Source organism: Fukomys damarensis, unplaced genomic scaffold, assembly GCF_012274545.1.
Source record: "Fukomys damarensis isolate Sample0158 unplaced genomic scaffold, DMR_v1.0_HiC HiC_scaffold_20, whole genome shotgun sequence".
NCBI classification, from domain to species: Eukaryota; Metazoa; Chordata; class Mammalia; order Rodentia; family Bathyergidae; genus Fukomys; species Fukomys damarensis.
The window spans coordinates 25805636-25825730 of NW_022900932.1; the positions used below are offsets into that span (position 1 = coordinate 25805636).

The 20095-nt window shown below is 36.3% G+C and overlaps 1 protein-coding gene across 2 annotated transcripts in view; it reads right to left on the bottom strand.

Moving 5' to 3' along the window:
- Reep3 (receptor accessory protein 3) overlaps positions 1-20095 on the bottom strand; it is a 92114-nt gene that overhangs the window by 11808 nt on the left and 60211 nt on the right. For both annotated transcript variants that reach the window (XM_033766565.1, XM_033766566.1), the window contains 3 exons: positions 9429-9505; positions 6840-6960; positions 6550-6663 (listed from right to left, as the gene is read on the bottom strand). In XM_033766565.1, the coding sequence (XP_033622456.1) occupies positions 6550-6663; positions 6840-6960; positions 9429-9505 (312 nt within the window). The remainder of the gene's footprint in view (positions 1-6549; positions 6664-6839; positions 6961-9428; positions 9506-20095) is intronic.

Consider the following 20095-nt stretch of genomic DNA (forward strand, 5'->3'; position numbering starts at 1 on the left):
AATAGGCCATTATGATCACTTGTGAATGACAAGTGAAGCTGGGCATGGTGGCACAGGCCTGTAATCCCAGCACTCAGGAGGCTGAAGCTGAGTTCCAGGCCATCCTTGTCTACACAGCGGAGTTCAAGGCCAGCCTGAAATACATAGCAAGACCCTGTTTAAAAAAAAAAAGAAAGAAAAGAAAAGAAAACAAGAACAACAACAACAACAACCCCAAACCTGAAAGGTACTGTATATCTGTTTTTCTCTCTCTTTTCTTTGGTATCAAACTCAGAAACTTGTGCTTATGAGGGAGGTGCGGTATCACTGAGCTAAATCCCTGGCCCCTATTTTATCTGTTTAACCAAAAGCATAAAAAAGATCAGGGAAGTTTCTAGTTTGAGGGGGCAAGTATGTATGGAAACAGGAGGAAGAGGTCATCATCCATGAGGCAATTCAATATCCCAACATTTAGGTTCTATTCCTTGCAGAACCATATGTATGCCACACATGCTAAAACTAATGCTAGCAATGAAAGAGAAAGTAGCAGATTATAATGAGAATGCAAAGGTCAAAGCAATTAAGCATTCTGTGCAATAATTTATTCTGAGACTGAGCATCTTAACAGACATTTTCCTAAACCTTCTGAATTTCAGGTGGCTCAGAGTTTTCAGGGTTTTAATTCTTTTTCTTTGTTTTGGTTTTTTGAGACAGGGTATCACTATGTAGTTGAGACTGACCTGGAACTTACTATGTATGTAGCCCAGGCTGGTCTCGAACTCACAGCGATCCTCCTGCCTCAGCCTCCCAAGTGCTGGGATCACAGGGTTGTACCACCACGCCCGGCTATTCAGGGTTTTAATTCTGATGGTTTAAATATCCATCGAAGAAAGGGAGAACACTGGAGGGGCTGGCCAGGCAGAAGGTCTGGGTCCAGACCTGACAATGAAGCTCTCCGAGCTCATTTACATCCACAGGCACTAAGACATCGGCATGCCTGCTCAAGTACCTAAGTAAATGGCTGGCATCTACGAAAGGGACCCTGTGTGAGCATGACTAATTCTAAGATTTTAACACTCAAATTTATTGTGCTTACCAGCACCTTTGTGAAAAACTTCCATTCTATTCTCTTCACATCTTTAAGAATTAAAAAATATATAATTAATGTTTTATAATCTTATAAGCATAAGCCTTTAACAGAATAATTCTTATTATCCCACTCAATAATATATAGCTATTAAACTCTATTTTTTGTTCCTTGATGCTATATATATAGCAGATAAGGCTGGTTCCCAGTTTTTAGAGAGCTCTCTTCACTGATGGACATTCAGCAATTAATCTGACCAAGCCTGGAAGGGGCATTTGCATTATTAGGTTAATAATATATTTTAGTTTTTTTAAGATTAAAACAATATATATTTATTGAAGAACATTTGTAATAGAAAGATTTTTAAAAGAAAATGAAAATCATTGTGAACATCCCTAATACTAATATATTTATATATATCTTTTTTTTTTTTTGACTCACTGCACATTTGCATAAGGTTCTCTCAACCATAACACTATAGCTACTTTGGACAATGGGAGCTGTCCTGTGTTTCATATGATATTAAGCAGAATCCCTGGCCTCTACTCACTAGATACCAGGAGCAGACCCTTCTCAGGCATGACATCCTAAAATGTCCCCTATTGCTAGGGATGGTGGAGTCACAAAATCACCTTCACCTAAGAACTACAGTTTCAGTGTTCTAAGAGGTTTCATAAGTTAGGTTTCACCCTTTTCATTCTATGGATAAGAAAGTTAATATAGATGATCTGCCCAAAATCTAATAGTTAATTAGTGGCAGAATCAGAACTAAAGAAGGAATTTCACTTCTTCAGAATTCAATGGGGGGAAATAGAATCACTTTTTTTTTCCTGTCTGAACAAATATTCTTTTGTTTTTTTTTTAAATTTAAGGTACTGGGGATTGAACCCATGGCCTCATATACTAAGCAGGTGCTGTGCCACTAAGCTAATCCCCAGCCCATTTACTTACTTATTTAATTTACTTATTAAGACAGGGTTTCACTATATTGCTGACAATGGCCCCAAGCTTACAGTCCTCCTGCTTCAGGCTCCAGAGCAGCTGAGCCCACAGGCATGTGTCACCATGCCTAGCAAACATTCTCTTTTAAAGGGGAAGATATTAAGTAGTTAAATATTCTTCAATCTTTTCACAAATAGAAAGCCATTAAAACAGACAGCAAGATGCCAAGTTTTTTACTGATCATTTAAAGTCAATCACACTGCCTCACAAGTGCAAGGTCCAGAGTTCAATCCCCGGTTTAAAAAAAAAAGTCAATTATATATCAGTAAGTTTAGTAGGAAAATTAATTTCTTTGCTGGGTTTTCAATGTCTGCTAAGGAGCTCTAAGGGAAACCTGCCAGAGAAAATTCAAAGAGAGACCAACAGTACTTTTCTTCACCTGTACTTTATGTGGCAGGAGTACTGCTGCCCTGTGCAAAAGCCACCTGCATTTCTCATGTGAAAAGCTGTGGAATGCTGAACATCCTCAGCAATACCCTTGAGGGTCCTTCACATATATATGCTTTGCTCATCCAAAATAAACTTGCACAATGACCTCGTGAACAGATGCTTGGTAATGAGGTCATAGGCATGAGTAACACTTTCAGAAAAATGCTTTATGCTATCGTAAATGTTCTGATTGGATTCTAGTTTTCATCCTTAACATGCTGAGGTGGGAAACCTAGTCATGGGTATTATTGTTCTTTAAAGGTCATACTAAAGTCCAAGAATTATTAGTCTGAAAAAAATATGTATATAGCTTTTAAGTTTTTGGAGACAGGGTCTTGCTGTGTAGTCCAGGGTGGTCCTGCATTCAGTAGGTATCACCACCACCCCTGGTGCTGAAAGATGTTTTTTACAAACTGTATATTACAAAACTGTGTATTATACAATTTTACAACAATTTTTAAGTTTAACTAGTAGCTTTCTTGTAGTTTCTTCTTAACTTGACCTATTTCCTGTTTCACTTTCAATTTACTCATTGGGTATCAAGTGGTTTAGTGATTCTTCTATGACAGTATCGTTTTCTGGTGTCTCCAGAGATGAAACTAATTTCAGCAACTTTAAAGTAAACACAATATAACTTGTGGCAAATGGTGCTAATAGTATGCTGAGCCCACCATATTTAATTACTATTTCTAATGAATAAAATGGACTCCAGAATGGAGTTACTAACATTAATGTAAGCATCATAAGAATGGTGAAGGCTGCATAATATCAGAGATCTTTCTCCATAAACAAATCTTGACATCACTAACAAGCAGGGACAGTTCCAAAATGATTTTCAGTTATGGGATATGTTTTTCAGTCCTAACTAAAATGATTTTTATGCTCTCTGCTTCCTGCCTTTGGGGATGGAGAGATGATTTTAAGGTACTAAATATATTCTTAAAATTAATAAACCACAAAAAAGAAAACTATAGAAATATAGGATTACTTTTGTAGCATTTAAAAAATAAAAATCTTTGTCAGATAATATTTAATTTGATAATGGACGGTGAGGGTGGTCTGCTAGCAACAAAAGATGAGATAACACTTTCAGTTAGTGCATAAAGACATCAGCTACAGACAGATACTGGCCTGTGAGGGCAAGGACTCTGTTTTTCATTGCTGCACCCCCAATATCTACCCTATAATACACATTAAACAGTCATTAAATAAATGATATGTAGGGATGTTAAATACTGATTGAAGTCAAGTATACAAAATAATAGAGAGCCGGGCATGATGGTGCACACCTGTAACCCCAGCACTTGGGAGGCTGAGGCAGGAGGATTGCTTTGAGTTTGAGACCAGCCTGGGCTACACAGTGAGTTCCAGGTCAGCCTCAATTATATAGTGAGATCCTGTCACCCTAAACCACCCCCAAAACAAGAAACAAAAGCAAAAACAAACGAACACAACAAAATAATGAGAGAATAAGGATAAAATAGTACAGCAAAGACTGCTGATTTCTCATTAAGAGTATGGAAGTAGTAAACCTAAGTCAAAATAAGTACCCCCTAAATAGGCTCAATATGTAGAAAGGTGTCTCACACAATAGCGGGATTTCAACCATGTTTAAGTGATACAGTAGGAAGGAAAAGAGTTTTCTTCTATCTTTAGTAAAATGATGACCTAAAATATGTCTGTTTTTAGAACAATTTTTCAAGTTGAACTTTAATTTTCAGTTTTTTTTCATAGAATTATGTTGAATGATGCTTTTAAGTATGAAAAATTCAGAAAGCATCCTCATTATATTTATGTATAATTAAATATATGGTTGGTTGGTAAAGTCAAATAATGCTAAATTTTATAACAAATGGAAAATAAGCTTTTAGTCTTTTTCTCTTCATCTACCCACAGATATGATCACTTAAAACACTCTGCTTTCCCACTGTGACGGGTGAGGACTTTAGCTCTCTTCCACACCCTTCTTCCCTCTTTCACACTCCCAATATAGCAAAATCACAGTTGTTCCCATTAATATAATAATATAGATGCTGTTCACTGCTTGGGCCGAGAAGGCTCTATTATGATATTTCCTTTCTTACATAACTTTTGTTTTTTCCTCCCAGAGTTAATGATTATGCCTCTTTTTTAAAAAAAAAATCTCATTTTCTTAGTCATCTAACCCTCCCTCTTTACCTTGGTTCTGCCATCTTCTTATTGTGCTGCAGAGCCTGTTTCACAGATCCCAATGGATCTTTTAATTTTTATTTTTAATTCTATGTATAGCATGTAAAATTTGTGCCTTTACATGTGGCGAATTAAAAAAAATAACTCTAAGCTCACACATGACCCAGAGCTATATACCGCAGAACTTGAGGGCAAGGATCATGGATGGTATTACTTTGTCTTCAAGCTTCTACTGTCACCATTTAGAAATGTAATGCCATTCTGATGATTGCTTTTTATTTCTGGAATCTTAAGAATTCTCTCTTGATCCTTGGTGTTTTGGGGTATCCAAGAACTTTGCATAGAGTTGGTTATCCTTTTCATTAATATGCTGGGTAATGTGTGGCCTTTTCAAATGTGAAGACTCATGTTCTTCACTTCTAGGATATTATTAGAATATTATTATATTATTTCTTTAATGTTTACATCTTTTTTTCTCTTTTGAGAATTCTTAGCTATCAAACGTTGGATTTCCTGGATGATCTTTTTTGACAGACATAGAAGCCAAGAATGTATTTTCATTAAGCTGAATATTTTGTTATTTTAATATTTATTAACCTATTTTTAATAAAAGAAGCTTTAGAAGTCAAATAACAGGAGAACTACATGGCAGTTTAGCTCACTCATATAGTACATGCATGTAAGAGGTCCTAGATTCAATCCCCAGTTCTATAAAAACAAAACAATAAAACATAACCAGCTCTCATATTTATATCTCTATATATCTCTAGCTAATAAATTTCCATCTAATTCTCACTACAACACTGCTACATAATCTGACTCTGACATTGTTAATTATATTAATTTTGACACTTGTGCTAAAGATCTCTTAAGTCAAAGTATCCTCATTTTACATCCCTTAACTACTGCAGTTAAATATAGTCACCTCTCTTAAGTGAAGTATTTCTTTCCATAGTATTGTTGATTTAGCTCACAATAACTCAAAGAGCCTGATTTGAAAGCTGAATACTATTTATTCTCAATTTAATTTAAGAACAATAAATTCAAATTTTTACTTGACATGAAACAGATACATGATATTAATGTTTATAGAATTCTCACAATACAGAAGCAAACACTGTACTTTTATATATGTTCTCACCAATGGGTATATTACTCTGATTTTTATGTAAAGCAAATAACACAGAAATTAAGTAAACTGCCTGTGGTTACTTAGAAAGTCACACTAAGCATTTTCTGGATATGAAGCCTATTTTCTTTCCACATACCACACACTAAAATCAATTATGCTATGGTATTCAAAATAAACCACACCAATTACTACATGCAAAGAAATGCAAAAGCTATAATGCAAATTTCCACAGAAGGCATTGGCTTGCAAACACAGCAAATGACATTAGTAATCGACTTAGTAAAATTTCAAGTTTTAAGAACAGAATATTTTCATGCCTTATTTTGAATAATCAGTTACCTCAAATTGATTGAAGTAGAGATGCAGAAGTAAGCCAGAAATCCTACCAAGATATTGCCATCGAGAGAGAAAACACCAAAGACAGAGAAAGAAGAATGGTCATCTTTACTTAAGGTGATTTATTCAAGCTATCTCAAGGTTTAAAGGTGGGAAAATTATGACAAAAATGAAAATTTCAGGTATGTTTTATTTATTAACTCTTATTTTGTAATCAGCTAAGTTTAAAATATGGAGTATTTATAAAAAACAATGTTACAATATCTCTAAAACTATCTACTTAGTCTTTCTACTATTAGAATAAATATAATGCAAATGCCTACCAGAATTTTATAATAGTCTGAAATAAAAAAGCTACTTTTCTTTATTTGTTGATTTAGTGTGACAGTAGATAAACAAGATAAATGAAAATTACCTTCACTGCGGCAGTGACAGCAGCAGTAGCTGCTAGGTTTAAACCTTGTCGCCCAAAGTTTACCATAGTCTCATAGCCTCGTTCCTTTGCTTGTACAATATAATCATCAATTTCCTGTGGAAACAAAAATAAAAACAACTATAGATGTTAATTTTACTTATAAACGGTGTTAAGATGCCAAAAAGTAGGACTTTCTTACTTTATAATAGTTTTACAAATTTTATAGTATAAAGCATGTGTCTACAAACATTTCTAAAGAAGGATTTGTGGAAATAAATTATGTATCTTACCCTTTCCTTTGAAGAAAGAAGTGGATGAAGAAATTTTCTATATATTAAACTTGCTCCTTTGGTATAGGGAGAGAGCAGCCATATGACAAAAGCAATCTTCAGTTCATAGTACAAGGGAAACCTAACAAGGAAAAAAAAAAGCTGGTGAAAAAATTACAAAGTGGAATCACAAAACCACTTTTTACGAAGTTTAGTCAATGTGTTAAGTTTTCACAATCATGACTAAACTGACAAATTCATCTTAACCTTGGATAAGTTAACCAAAGAGGAAATTGATACCTACAGAGATTCACACCTTCTGCTGTAAGGTTCTTCCTTTGGTGCAAGTACAGGCAAACTGCCAAACTATAACAGTAAGAGAGGGCATTTACAGCATTTAACATGAGACACAGTGGCACAGGCATGTAACCCCAGCCACTTGGGAGGCCGAGGAATGAAAACTCTGAGTAAATGTTGAAGAAATACAGGACATAACTCCAAATACCAGGGCACAACTTTACATGCTCCATGTGCACAATGTTTACCCCACATGCACATTTCCTGGTCTTTCTCACACCTTCCAGAAAACTTCCTTTCCAATCTCATTTGGCAAAAATTGCAAATTTTACGTGGAAATGAAGGGTAAAGGGAATTACCATGGTGATAGACTAGGAATTAGGGTTAAGCACTCATGGACATTTCCAATGTGACTCTGCAATACCTCCCCTGTAGGTAGAACACATTTCCCCAGCCAATGACCATCAAGAGAATGAGACAAGTGACACATGTCACAGAAAGCAGAAGCTTTAGATGCCCCTTGATTCTATTAGTCCAATGCCCTCAACCTCTTGCTTTAAGTTTTGCCTCTGCCATGAGAATAGCTACTTCTTCAGCCTCGTTGCTGAGCTGAGAAGGCATCAAAAACTAAGCTGAGCCCAGCAAAGGTGCAGTCAACCATTCTTCTCAAGTGGCCTGAGTAAGAAATGTTTTTCTGACCCATTGGACTCTATACAGGGCTATTTGCTGCCATGCCAGAAGTTAACTAATATCTCAGGAAAGGCCAAGCATCTGGTGGCCCAGGAGGTATCAAGGTACACAAAGACCTAAGCAAGGCTGGGTTCTTCTCAAAGGTGGACAGGGAGGGAGGAGGCAGTTAGGACTGACTGTGCAGGCGACAAAGCATCTTTGCCACAAAGAAGTTTGTGGACTGTCAATATTCATGTTAGTGTGTTTCTACCCTTCTAAAAATTGTATTAAGGTTACATTTTAAATCAGAAAAAATAAGATTAAAAAATAAAATTGAAACTTAGAGACACCTAGGTTTCAGGATCTGTGCTCTGCCACTTAGAATAAAAAGAAAATTCTCCTTCAAACCTCTACTCCAAAAACATAACAGGTAAATAAGCAGATTTGGGACAGAGGGAGGAAAATACATTTCAAGTCAGAAGATGGGGGCTTAAGCGAGGTGTAGCTCAGTGATAGAGTATGTGATTAGAACCCCTGTCCCATCAAAATAAAACCCAAGGAAAGATAGGTGTGGATACAGAAAAATTCATAAATAAGGGCAGGTTATTAAGAATGTTTAAGTCGAATGACTTCTATTTTTTTTCCTAGCAAATCAATGGGACCTAATGTGCTATGAGAATACAAGAATGGCAAAATTGGAAAGACAGCTCAAAGAGAGAATAGTAAAGGTATGATATGGGCACAGAGGGGAATAGAAGCAGCAACTGACTAAAAGCTAATGAAAGAATAGTGAAGTTTAAGGGATGCCTATGGGTGCTGTTGAATAAATTTTTTGGGTGCCTTTGTAGCCCAGGTAAAAAAATGAAGAATAACTTGGTTAATTTAGGCTGAAGTTTATATGGCTTAGGGAACTGAATACTGGCAAGATCGTAAGTTAAAAGATGTGAAAAAAGTGACAGCAGGGTTTAGATGGAAATGCACTACTGAAATACGGCACAAAGACATTCAAATTGTTCCATTAAGTATTGTTCTTGGAAAAATCCTCAAGGAAATAAAGATGCTTTAATTTTGCCTCATGTAATTTGGAACAGAGTGGCCAAGGAGTTGGTATTGAGAAGATGACCACATGGATGCTGTTCAATCTGAATGTCTGCAGAGAAGTTTTGGTTTTGCTTTTTTTTTTTTGGTATTGGGGATTGAACTCAGGATCTTGTGTTTGCTAGGCAGGCAAGGTGCCATTGACTTAAATCCCTTGCCCCTGTGGAGAATTTTAAGCATGGGGAAGAAATGCTAAAATGAGATGTTGTGGGCTTCAGAAGATAAGTCATTTAGGAAGTGATCATGAAAAAAAAGTCAAGTCATCAGTGTATGAAACAGATAATGCCAGCCAACTTTCTCTACTCCAACATACTGGGGAGAGAGTTTGGGAGGTGGGCAGAGTAGCACATGGGGAGCAGAATGAGCTGTCTTCATGCAAGAGTGGGGCTACACAAAAAGTAATGTTCTTATGGGGAAAGCAGATGAAGAAAATGAGAGAGGTTGGATAATTGATGACTTGATAGAATTCACTCAGTTACTAATATGAGCAGGATAAGAACTCAGGACGTCTGAAAATGAGTGTGCAGGCCTTTTAACAGAACTTACCAAGCAACTGTTTGATCTGCTATTGTTTCAATCACAGTGTACAGAGCAAAAACAATCCAGTACATCATCCAGCGAACCTAAAATAATAAAAATATGAAAACAACCAAAATTTTTTGCAGCTCTGAATAATTTGATGTGTAACGGTTCAGTTTTCAAATGTTTATGTTTAAATGCCTTACATCATTATACCAACATTCTAGAGATAAATGAATCAAAGAATAACATATCTCTGGGGCCTGTTAACAATATTATTTAAGAATCTAAATCAAAGAATTGGAAAAACATGAAATGTTTTGCTTAACTGGAGGAAAGCTCTTTAAACCATATTATTTACACATTTATTGATGCAGATCATTAGTTATTATGTACATAATAGTAAAATGATATAACCCTACTAATATTCATTAGTCTGTAAAATTCCTTATTTCTTTATACACAGACATTATTCAAAAACTGAAGATCAATCCTGGGATTGTTAACTCTGTTAAAGATACATTCATAATGCTAGTCACTGAGGTTGAGAATCTGAAGTTACTGTTTTTCTTCTCCTCCTCAGATATGCTGTAAACGCTGACCATTTTTCTCCTTCCATTCCAGTTCCACACTGGTAGTTCAGGACACTTTTACCTAACTCCTAGACTAAGCCATCGTAACTTGTTCCTGACTCTGGAGTCTCTTGGTGCTGTGCTTTTTATAGACTGTTGCCAGATTAACTTTTGTTGCATTTATTTCCCCCAATTTACATATTTCCTCTACCTCAGTAGATAAGACTTTATTTCTCAAGTACGTCTGAATTTCACTTTTCTCTTCTCTTATGCTCAGAAACACAATAATGGCAAATACACAATGCCATGCCAATTATGGGCTAGGGACTGCTAAGTATAATCACATATTAGTAATTCAACATCATTATGAAGCAGAAAATATAATTATTTCCATCTTACATAAGAGAATCATGGCAAAGAAAGGTAAAATGACTTGTACAATGTCATTTAGCTGGGGGTTGCTTGATTTGGACTTGGCTAACCAAGTATAGAATAGAGAGAGAATACTAAGGAATTGCTGAATGTGGGGGGTCCAAGAATGACCACTATTTTTACTTGTTCTTATCCTAATTAATACCCCCCTGAAAAATGGAGGACCTTATAAGCAGCTAAATGATGGTCTATTTAACTTTTGTCGGGGGAAGGTTGCTAGGGTCTGAACCTAGGACTCCATCCCTGTTGGGCAAGCGTTCTATATTGCTGAGCTACCTCTACCCTTCAACTTTTTTTTTTTTTTTTTTTTTTTTTTTTTTTTTTTTGGTACTGGGTATCAAACTTGGGACCTTGTGCTTCCACGGCAGGTGGCAGAACCTCTGAGCTAAATCCCTGGCCCTCCAACTTTTAGTTTTAATTTAGATATTTGTTTGGATATTTCACAGACAACATAAGGCTCATGTAGTTTTTACAGTTTTCTATTTACATAGATAAACCAATTAACAAGAGCTACAAATAACTTTTGAAGCAATTTTATTATAAAATGAGTAATGCCAATTTACTTTAATTTATGGAGAATCACGAAAGCTTCAAAAATTGCCTAAAGAAAATAAGAGTATATTATATCTGAACTATGAGGAAGGTGATTACAAAGTCATCACTGCACATTTTTTAAAAGGACCAAATATTCTCTTCAGTTTTTCACTTTTCATGACTATCTCTCACTGCTACCAGTTCCATGATTTTGTCCAAAGATGAGGAATTTTCTTTCAGGGCTAAGATCCTGTATGCGCTTTACACTTGATCTTAGCCAAAAGGCCGAGACGTGATCCTACATGTGCTTTTGTGTGTTTTATGTTTTTTAAATCTCCATCCTGCTCCATCCTTATCCTTCTAAAAAGGGGAAGTGATGTTCCTCCGTATGAGTTCATTTATTCAGTCCTTCTAAATCCAAACATTAAGTTAGTATTTTTGCATCTTGCCTGTATTCACACAGTTATCTTTTACCCTGATTAGCTATAGGCCTTTTCCCAAAAAAGAAATGAAGGAAAATGACTGCAAAGACAAAATATGCTTTTATAGAGATAAAAGCGATCTTGGAGATGATTAAGCTTTTAAAAACTAAATAATTCTTTACTGAAAAAACAAAACAAAACAAAACCCTGAAAACATTCTAGGATAAATTGTTCTGGATGGGTTGTCACCCACTCAACCTACCCTAGGACTCTTGGGGAGACTCCAAGAAATCCTAGTACTCCCTAGGGTAGATTTTTGAAAAAAGTAGTAACATAGTTAATTCCTCTCACTGTACTGAGGGCCAAAGTAAATAAGTCACTCTAAGCCACTGCACTAGGAAATGGTTGAAGGAAGCCTTATCCACTCTGCAACCTGAATGATGCACCTTTTCAACAAGTGGCTGACACCAGACCACCCAGTTCCCTACAATTGCTGGTCCTCTTACTCTCCTCTACTTAGCACAGGGATTTCAGTATAAATATTATCTACCACTTCTTTCCAGAGAAAAGTGGAGACTTAATTTAGATTTGATTCTTCTTATATAGTAGATAGGTCAGCAACCTACTAGGAAAATAAAAGTATTTATTTGGTATTTTTCATTATGTCACATTTTCATTACTTCATAACCATCATTATGCTTGTGATCTTCCACAGGGACAACAACTATGAATGATACTCCCCACACTGTTACAATCTACTTGTTAATAGAGTTGAGTATAGGCAAAAGGGGTAGTACACATAATAGCTATTTGCCAGTATCTCCAAATGACCAGCTGTCCACAGTCCAAAGATTATTTTTGAAAACATATTTATGGGATTATTTATAAATCTGTGGGCAAGGTTCAGAAAAACCTTGTGAGGATATTTAATAATGTCAAAATTTAAAAGGAAAAGCAAGAAAAATAAGATAATGCTGTTTTAGTTCAATAAAACTACCAAAGAAACTATTTAATCAATAAGGCAATCAATAAATGTCTTGGGGTATTGACTAGAATTTTATATAAATAAAACAATAAATTATTTGGCAATCTGCTTTCTTGAACCTATGGATTTTTCATTTTTCCTATAAGAAATATGGACTTTATAGTTGAACCCAGGCAATAATTAAATGTAATTCAATGAGCATGTGTTATTCATGAGAGCAACCACAAAGAAAGTTATCCTTGAAATTATATTGCTTAATTTTTTTTCATTAATGGATTTGTTTGGGATTTTAAGTGACATGATTACTCAGCAAAGTTTTTATTAAAATGATACCTCAAGGACATTCAACCTATTAAGGCGTTGTCCAAAGGAAATAACAGAAGTCAAAGACAAAACAGAAAAAAAAAGCAAATCACAAAATTATACATATAATCAAATGTGAAGATAGAGAAAACCTTCTAAACCAACTGAAAACACTAATAAGAAAATACAGTACTCATACCAAATACTGGCAGGAAAACAATCACATAGATGATAGGATGCATAGCCAGTCATCCTTCTTTATCTACAGGGTATTTCCCATGACCAAAATCTGCAGATTCTCAAGTCCTTCACATAAGATAGAATATCTATACGGAACCTACATATATCCTCTCAGACTTTAAATGATCTGTAGATTACATATAATACCTGATATAATGTAAATACCATATAAATAGCTGTCATACTGTATTGTTTAGGGGAGAATGACAAGAAAAAATGTCTGTGTGTAATTTTTCCCCAAATACTTTTGGTCTATGGTTGGCTGAATCCAAGCATAGAGAACGTGGAGGGCTGATTATACATAACAAAATATAATAGCTATCAAAATATGTTATGCCAATAAAAAAGTTACTTAAGCGACTTTAACAAATCACAACCCACCTTTTCAAGTTACTGAAGAAAACAGTCACCAATACTGTTTTTTTGGTATAAATTTATGTTTTGGGGAAAAACAGGAACAAATAATACTTTATCCACTTCCGAAACAATTGGTAAAATCAAGAAACTTGTTTAGACACGTTCATGCAAACAGTGAATAAGAAGAAAGCAGTAACCAGCTTTTTCTTAAAAGCCTCTCTGACCCTCTTCAGTCTATAACTCATGGTGGTAAACCTAGGGCATGTGTGCCACATGCATCACTGAAAGCTCTAAAAGGTTCGCCACTGTCACTATAACCTCACTCTTGCTGGTAAACATTTTCAACACAGATGAAAATTCACTTTCAGAAAGAGGGTGTGTATTAGAGAGAGTGCTCACAGGGAAGATAGGAGTGCCTGTTCCGTCATACTTCTGTGTAGCCTAGCTGATGATTATAAAAGCTATGAAAGAGAAAGAAAATGTTATCTTTGATCTCAGAGAAGTTAAGTCCTCCAATAAGATGCAGTAGACACCTAAGAGCACTAAGAGGCACCCCTCCCAGGCCTTCTTTTTGTCTAATTTTTTGTATAAAAATTTAGCCAATTTTTGAGGATTCAGGTAGCAGCATTAACAATAACGTTAAGTGATACAACTGGAGCAAATTCCACCTAGTTCATGTCAAGGGAAGAGAAACACCAGCATGAAAGATTCTGTCCTCAAGGGTTTAATGTTTTCCTGAAGACACAGAGACTGAAATGATGACAAAGCCAGAACACTTAATGGAAGATCCTGGATGAGATAAGCAAGAATAAGATGGACATAGATGGAAAGAGTGGGCTCAAGGAAGAAACAGGAATATACCTTCTGCTGGACAGAGAGGAAGGAAGAAAAGAGGGGCTGTGTTCACAAGAGGGATGCAGTGGCTCATAGTTGAGACCCTTGAATTCCAGCAGGTCATCTGTTATGGCTGGCATTGAGTGGGCAGGGAAGTGGATTTGAGAAGAGAGGAAAAGGTTTAGAAAAGCTATTTTTATGGGTAGGAGAAGGAGTATCCAGGGAAGAGCTGAACAGACTCAATGAGCAATGGTGACCTCTCCTGCTAGAGTAAGGGTTATACTGAAAGGTCTAAAATAATGAAACAGTAGAGGCCTGATGGCGATACCTTGTCCATAAAAAGACAAACAGCTGTGTGTGGTGGTGTAAGCCTGTAGGAGGATCACAAGTTTGAGTCCAGACATGCATGCAGTTCAGCAACTTAGCAAGACCTTGTCTCAAAAACAAAACAACAAACAACTGGGGATATAGTTCAGTGTGAAGGCCCTGGGTTTAATGTTCAATCCCTAGTAACACACACACACACGCACGCACAAAGGTGTAATGATAGAGTAGTGGGAAGTAGTTTGCTCTTTGATCACCCTTTGCAGGCTGGTGGGGCCATGTGTCTGGTACTCATCAACAATATGGGCTGAAAGACTGGAGCACTGGGCATGTTCTCCACATGTTCTTTCCCCTACTTGGGCTAGTAGGGTGTACAGCAGACTCAGAAGCTATGTGCTGAAGATGGACAGAGCCTCAGTTCTTCAACAGTTGCATGAGGTTGATTCCTTGCTGAAATGAATGCCTTGCCTCATGCTGGAATGTTATGCTATATTCTTTCCATCGCTGGTTTACTGATGATGTAGCAGCTTAGCCCCTCTAAGTGAGAGGTCACACTCTAATCTCTGCAGAGACTGAGAGGTCATAACCACCACACTAATGGTTCTAGAATTGGGCAGGCGCTGGTCATAGTGCTATTAGGGTCTAAATGGGGCTTGGTTAATGCCCTAGTTCATGGTGACAGGTCCAACAACCATCATGATGAAGTGGAGAGCTGTGATTTTCAGAAACTCTGGTTGTGTCATCCTCAGAGGTCTCTCAGAAGTATTTGAGAAGCAAGTGGAAGGCAGGAAGGATTGAGTTCTCAGGCAGCAATTGGGTAGGCCAGAGGAAAATACTATTTTAAAGTATCACTGTGATCCCTTGGGAAGTAAAGCTTCCTACTGTGTGAATCTGTCAGCCACCCCCTTGCACTGTCAGTATATGTGACTTTAGTAGCAACTCCTTATTTTCAATAGGCCAAGAATACAGATGCATAAAGTTTGAAGTAAACACACACAAACACGCGCGCACACACACACACACACACACACACAAATATTTGGTACTGGGGATCGAACTTAGGTCCTTGTGCTTGTAGGCAGGCGGCGAAGCTACTGAGCTAATCCCCAACCCCCACTTTTTGTTTTTGTGAAGTAAACATATTCTGAGTGGAAGGTTGATGGAATATCCAAATAAAGTACAATAAAGTCAGCAGGAAAACGACAGGAAAATGTTTGAGGTTCTATTTGGCTTACTTTATTTTCTTTCTCAAACCTATCCTTAATGTCTAGTAGTGTGGCTGGCACATAGCAGATACTCAAAACAATTAATACAAGAATTGATAAATTAGGTCATCTTTACAAGCAAAGACTGTAATTTCCATTTTTCCTAATTATTCAGTAATAAGCTTATGCATGTGGTAATTTTTAAATTTTGGAAACCTTTACCTATTACACCCTTCATGACTAGAGAAATGTGATAAATACATTAATTTAAAATAAAATATTTATAAATAAGACTCCTGAAATGGAATCTTAAAATCATTCAAAAATCAAAAGGAAATGCATTTTCCAGGAAAATACAGTCTCCTAATTAGGCAAGTGCTTTTGGAGATTATGGAGTCATCTGTGATATAAAACCATAGTATCTAAAATTACATTTGGATTCATATAGTACATGGATTAGATTATCCTACTTAACAAGCCAGCACTTGCTTTATTATTATTCAAAATCCATAAGGCTTTTATAAAGCCTCAGCATTTCAGAAATTCATACAGTCATGTGATAGAGTTTCTACTTCACTCTCCCTGAGGAGTTAGAGATTATTTAAAGGATGAGTGAATTCTGTAAAAATGAACATACCCATAGGCTAAATTTACTATCAGAAAGCCATGCTGTTTAATAGGAATGCATTTATATACCGTTGCTGAAAAAGAAGCTGGCCTTGTTTCACTATCTTTTTGTATTTTTCAGCAAAATAGGTTTTTATGCTTTATGTTCTCAGACAAAATTTTTACAAAGATTCTAGGATAAATAATGCAAACAAAGAAACATACATTTATTTATTTATTTATTTATTTATTTATTTATTTATTTATTTATTTAATTTGGTTACCTCTTTACTTAGTTCTGGGGTTCTAATGTAGGAGCACTTTACCACTGAGCTACATCCTCATTTTGAGACAGGATCCCACTAAGTTGCCTAGGCAGGAATTGAACTTGCGATTTTCCTGTCTCAGCTGCTCTATTTAGTTAATTAATGACAAGGTTTCACTATGTAGCTCAGGCTGGCATTGAACTTGTGATCGTACTACCGTCAGCCTCTTATGCTGGGATTACATGTATGTATCACAATGGTCAGCTCAGCAACTTATTTTTATGTGATCAGTATAAGAGCAATGATAATAATTTGTTAAATGATATAACTGTACTAATTTATAGTTGTATGATAAAGAAAAATTAAAGTGATAATTATTAGGGCCTATTTTGAACAAAGTGTTGGACATGAAATAGTGATAACTATCTCATCAACATATTCACATCCCCAAGATGCTTTCATGGGGAAATGAGTATAAGCAGACACATAAAAGAACAGAGCTGGGCATGTAGTTCAGTGGCAAAGTGCATGCCTAATATATATGATGCCTTGGATGTGACCTTCAGTACAACAACAAAAAATCAGTGATTATCAGCAAAATGTCTGATCCAACATAATACTAATCTAACAATACTAATATTTTTATTATATATTACATATTATCCACTGCCTTATATGAATGCAGTTGCTTCATTTCAAAAGGAAAGGTTCTCCTAACTATCTCCACCCTACCCTCCAAGGTCATATATAGAATCTGAGAATTGTTCTCTTTCTTTGTAGCATATATATGTGGTTGGCTTATATAACACCTGCCTCTCCCACTTGACTGTAAGAACCAGCAGGTAACAAAATTACCTTCTTCATCATCATCATCATCATCATCATCATCATCCTGCACTTAGCACCCTGTGCCTGGTAAAGTAAGCACAGAAGAAGGCTTTTACTGAACTATTTCTTAAAATTTAAGGTCTGAAACTATATAGTAACATGAACTTTAAGTACCAGCTTTTGACATACAAAATAATTTATTTTGTCAAAGTTGTTTTCAGAGTTATCAAGACATTTAAAAAGTTTCCAAATTCTGTTAATTACAGATTCTTTGAATCCTAAAGCTATTAATGCTGGTCTTTCAGAAAAAAATAAAAAATTACATATGCCTAATGACTTCAATTATAACCACACTAAGTAAATCCAGAGCATAAAATGCTTAAAATATGCTTCACTGGGTTAAAAAAAAAAAAATCCTTGTGGAGTCTAAAAAGAAATAAACACTGCTGAATTTCAGACCACCCAAAGAGAACTTTATTTTCTGACCATCATTAGTTACTCACAGTCAAGACAATTCACCCAAAACATTCATTCCATACCACATTTCAGAGACGACAGAAGATCCTGATACAGAATTCTTTAGAAACAGTATAGAGTTGAAAGCATTTGTTTAATTAACATTACTCAATAATTTTGTTACTTCATAATGATCTCCCCTCTTTAAAACAAAAAGGAACGAAATGTGAGAAATCAAATAGAAAAACTCCCTCTTTTATCCACCCCAGATGGCTCAGTTATGGGATTTTTCTCAGTCCTGTGCCAAGTGAGAGGCATAAAAATAAGCTAGTTGCAGTCATATCCAAAGTGAATTGAGACCATGGCTAAACATGTTTTTTAAAAAAGATGGAGCATGTCAAATGTGAATACATTATATTAGGCCTGAATTGGGCTTACTCAATTTGAGTATTTCTTTTCCACCTGCCACCTTTCTCTGTTTTTGAAGTTTCTGCAGCTCCACAGGACTCACGACTGGGAGCTATACTTGAACCTGCTAAGCCCACAGAACGTTGTTTACCTGCTGTCATCACCATAGATAGAATACCCTGTGTCTCTGAAATGTATGTGTGCTAAAGTGAATTAAAATGGGACAGATTGTAAAGAGAAATGCATGCCTTTCAAGTACTCTTGAATCACAGAAGCCCCACGTATCTTGTCCCTGACCTCAGCAGAATTGGAGAAACTTGAGAGAACAGAAAGTGCAGAAATATTTAAAAACTAAACGATAATTAATTTTAAAAGAGTGTTGAAAAGAAGATGCAAAAAGCAGAAACTGCATAAGGGAACTGTTCCCAGAAGCAGAATTTAGGAAGGAATGACTTTTCAGTCCCAAAATAACTGTTTCCATCTACACTGGCTGAGAATTCACACTTCACTTTTTTCTTTTTTGGTTTAAAGTCCTCTCCATTTATTTGAGATAATACACATCTATAAGAGAAGGGTCCCTTTTAACATCATATAGAATCTCTCAGAGAGACCCGAGGTTCACAAGTAGCTGAGGTATAGTCCAAGTAACAGCACAGGATGGTTGGGGCAAAGAAGGGCTGCCTGAGAGATACAGTTAGGCCCAGGCAAACAGTGAAAGGGAAAAATGGCAAGAGAAGAGTGCAGCAAGGGAGAAGGGTTCTAAAGGGAAACTTCAGCGACATGGACATCAGGCCAGCTTCCTAAAACAAGGAAACTAGGAGGAGGCCAAACTCAACACCCTTACTCCCCTAATTATATAGTTAATTTTGTTAAAATAATTTTTCTTTAATATATTTCAAGTTGTTAATCAGTTTACTAAGATATGTGTAAAACAAACTATTAGTTATTTAGTGCCATCCACATATATGAAGTTATTATTGTTGCTGTTGTTGTTGTTATTATTATTATTATTATGAGACAGGGTCTCAATATGTAGCTCATGCTGGCCTCGAACTCATGGTGATCCTCCTGCCTCAGCCTCCCAAATGCTGGGATTACAGGCATGCACCACCAGTCCTGGTCATATTATTTTTTAAAGCACAGTGTGATAAAGGACTGTGCTGAAGGGCTGAGTACTACAGTAACACAAAACAGCTCCTTGTCAATAGTTTCAACTTGGCATCATCAATAGTTTCAGGAGAATCACTTGGGGGTTACAAGCACCTGTATGGAGTTGCATCCCCAGCCTTTATTACTATTATTATTATTTGGAGACAGTATCTTGCTAAGTTGCCCAGGCTGGCCTCAAACTTGCAATCACCTGCCTCTGCCTCCTGACCACCTGCCTGGCTTTCCATGTGTTTTGGATGTGTGATCTGCATTTGGGAACGGCACAGAATCCCTGTTACAGTATTTGAGACAAGGTCTATGGACCAGCATTACATGGAAAGCCTGCAGGAAATGCAGTCTCAAGCCCAAATCAGATCTGGGATACAAGATCCCAGGGGGGCTAATGTACTCCTTAAAACTTGAGAGCACTGCAGCATATTCTCGTAATATCAATTACAGGCAGGCAGTGACTTCTCTAGGAGAGTGTAACAAAAGCCTTACATTTGGAGAAAAGATCAGCTTGGTTTTGAGACATTAACTTGTAGAATGTAAACATTTAAAATGTAACACTGGTTACACACATTACAATTAAAACAAAACATAACAGAAAACACCAACACGCTCAAAAAAGAAGAAAAGGCTGGGCTTTTAGCCCACCTCAGAGGCACTATTCCAAGCTAGCAATTAGCAGATGAAAGCTTGAGCAAACAATCCAGGGAAGGGTAAATTGACAGGCTTCCTGAAGAATGTTCTTGTCTACCCATCTCAAGAGC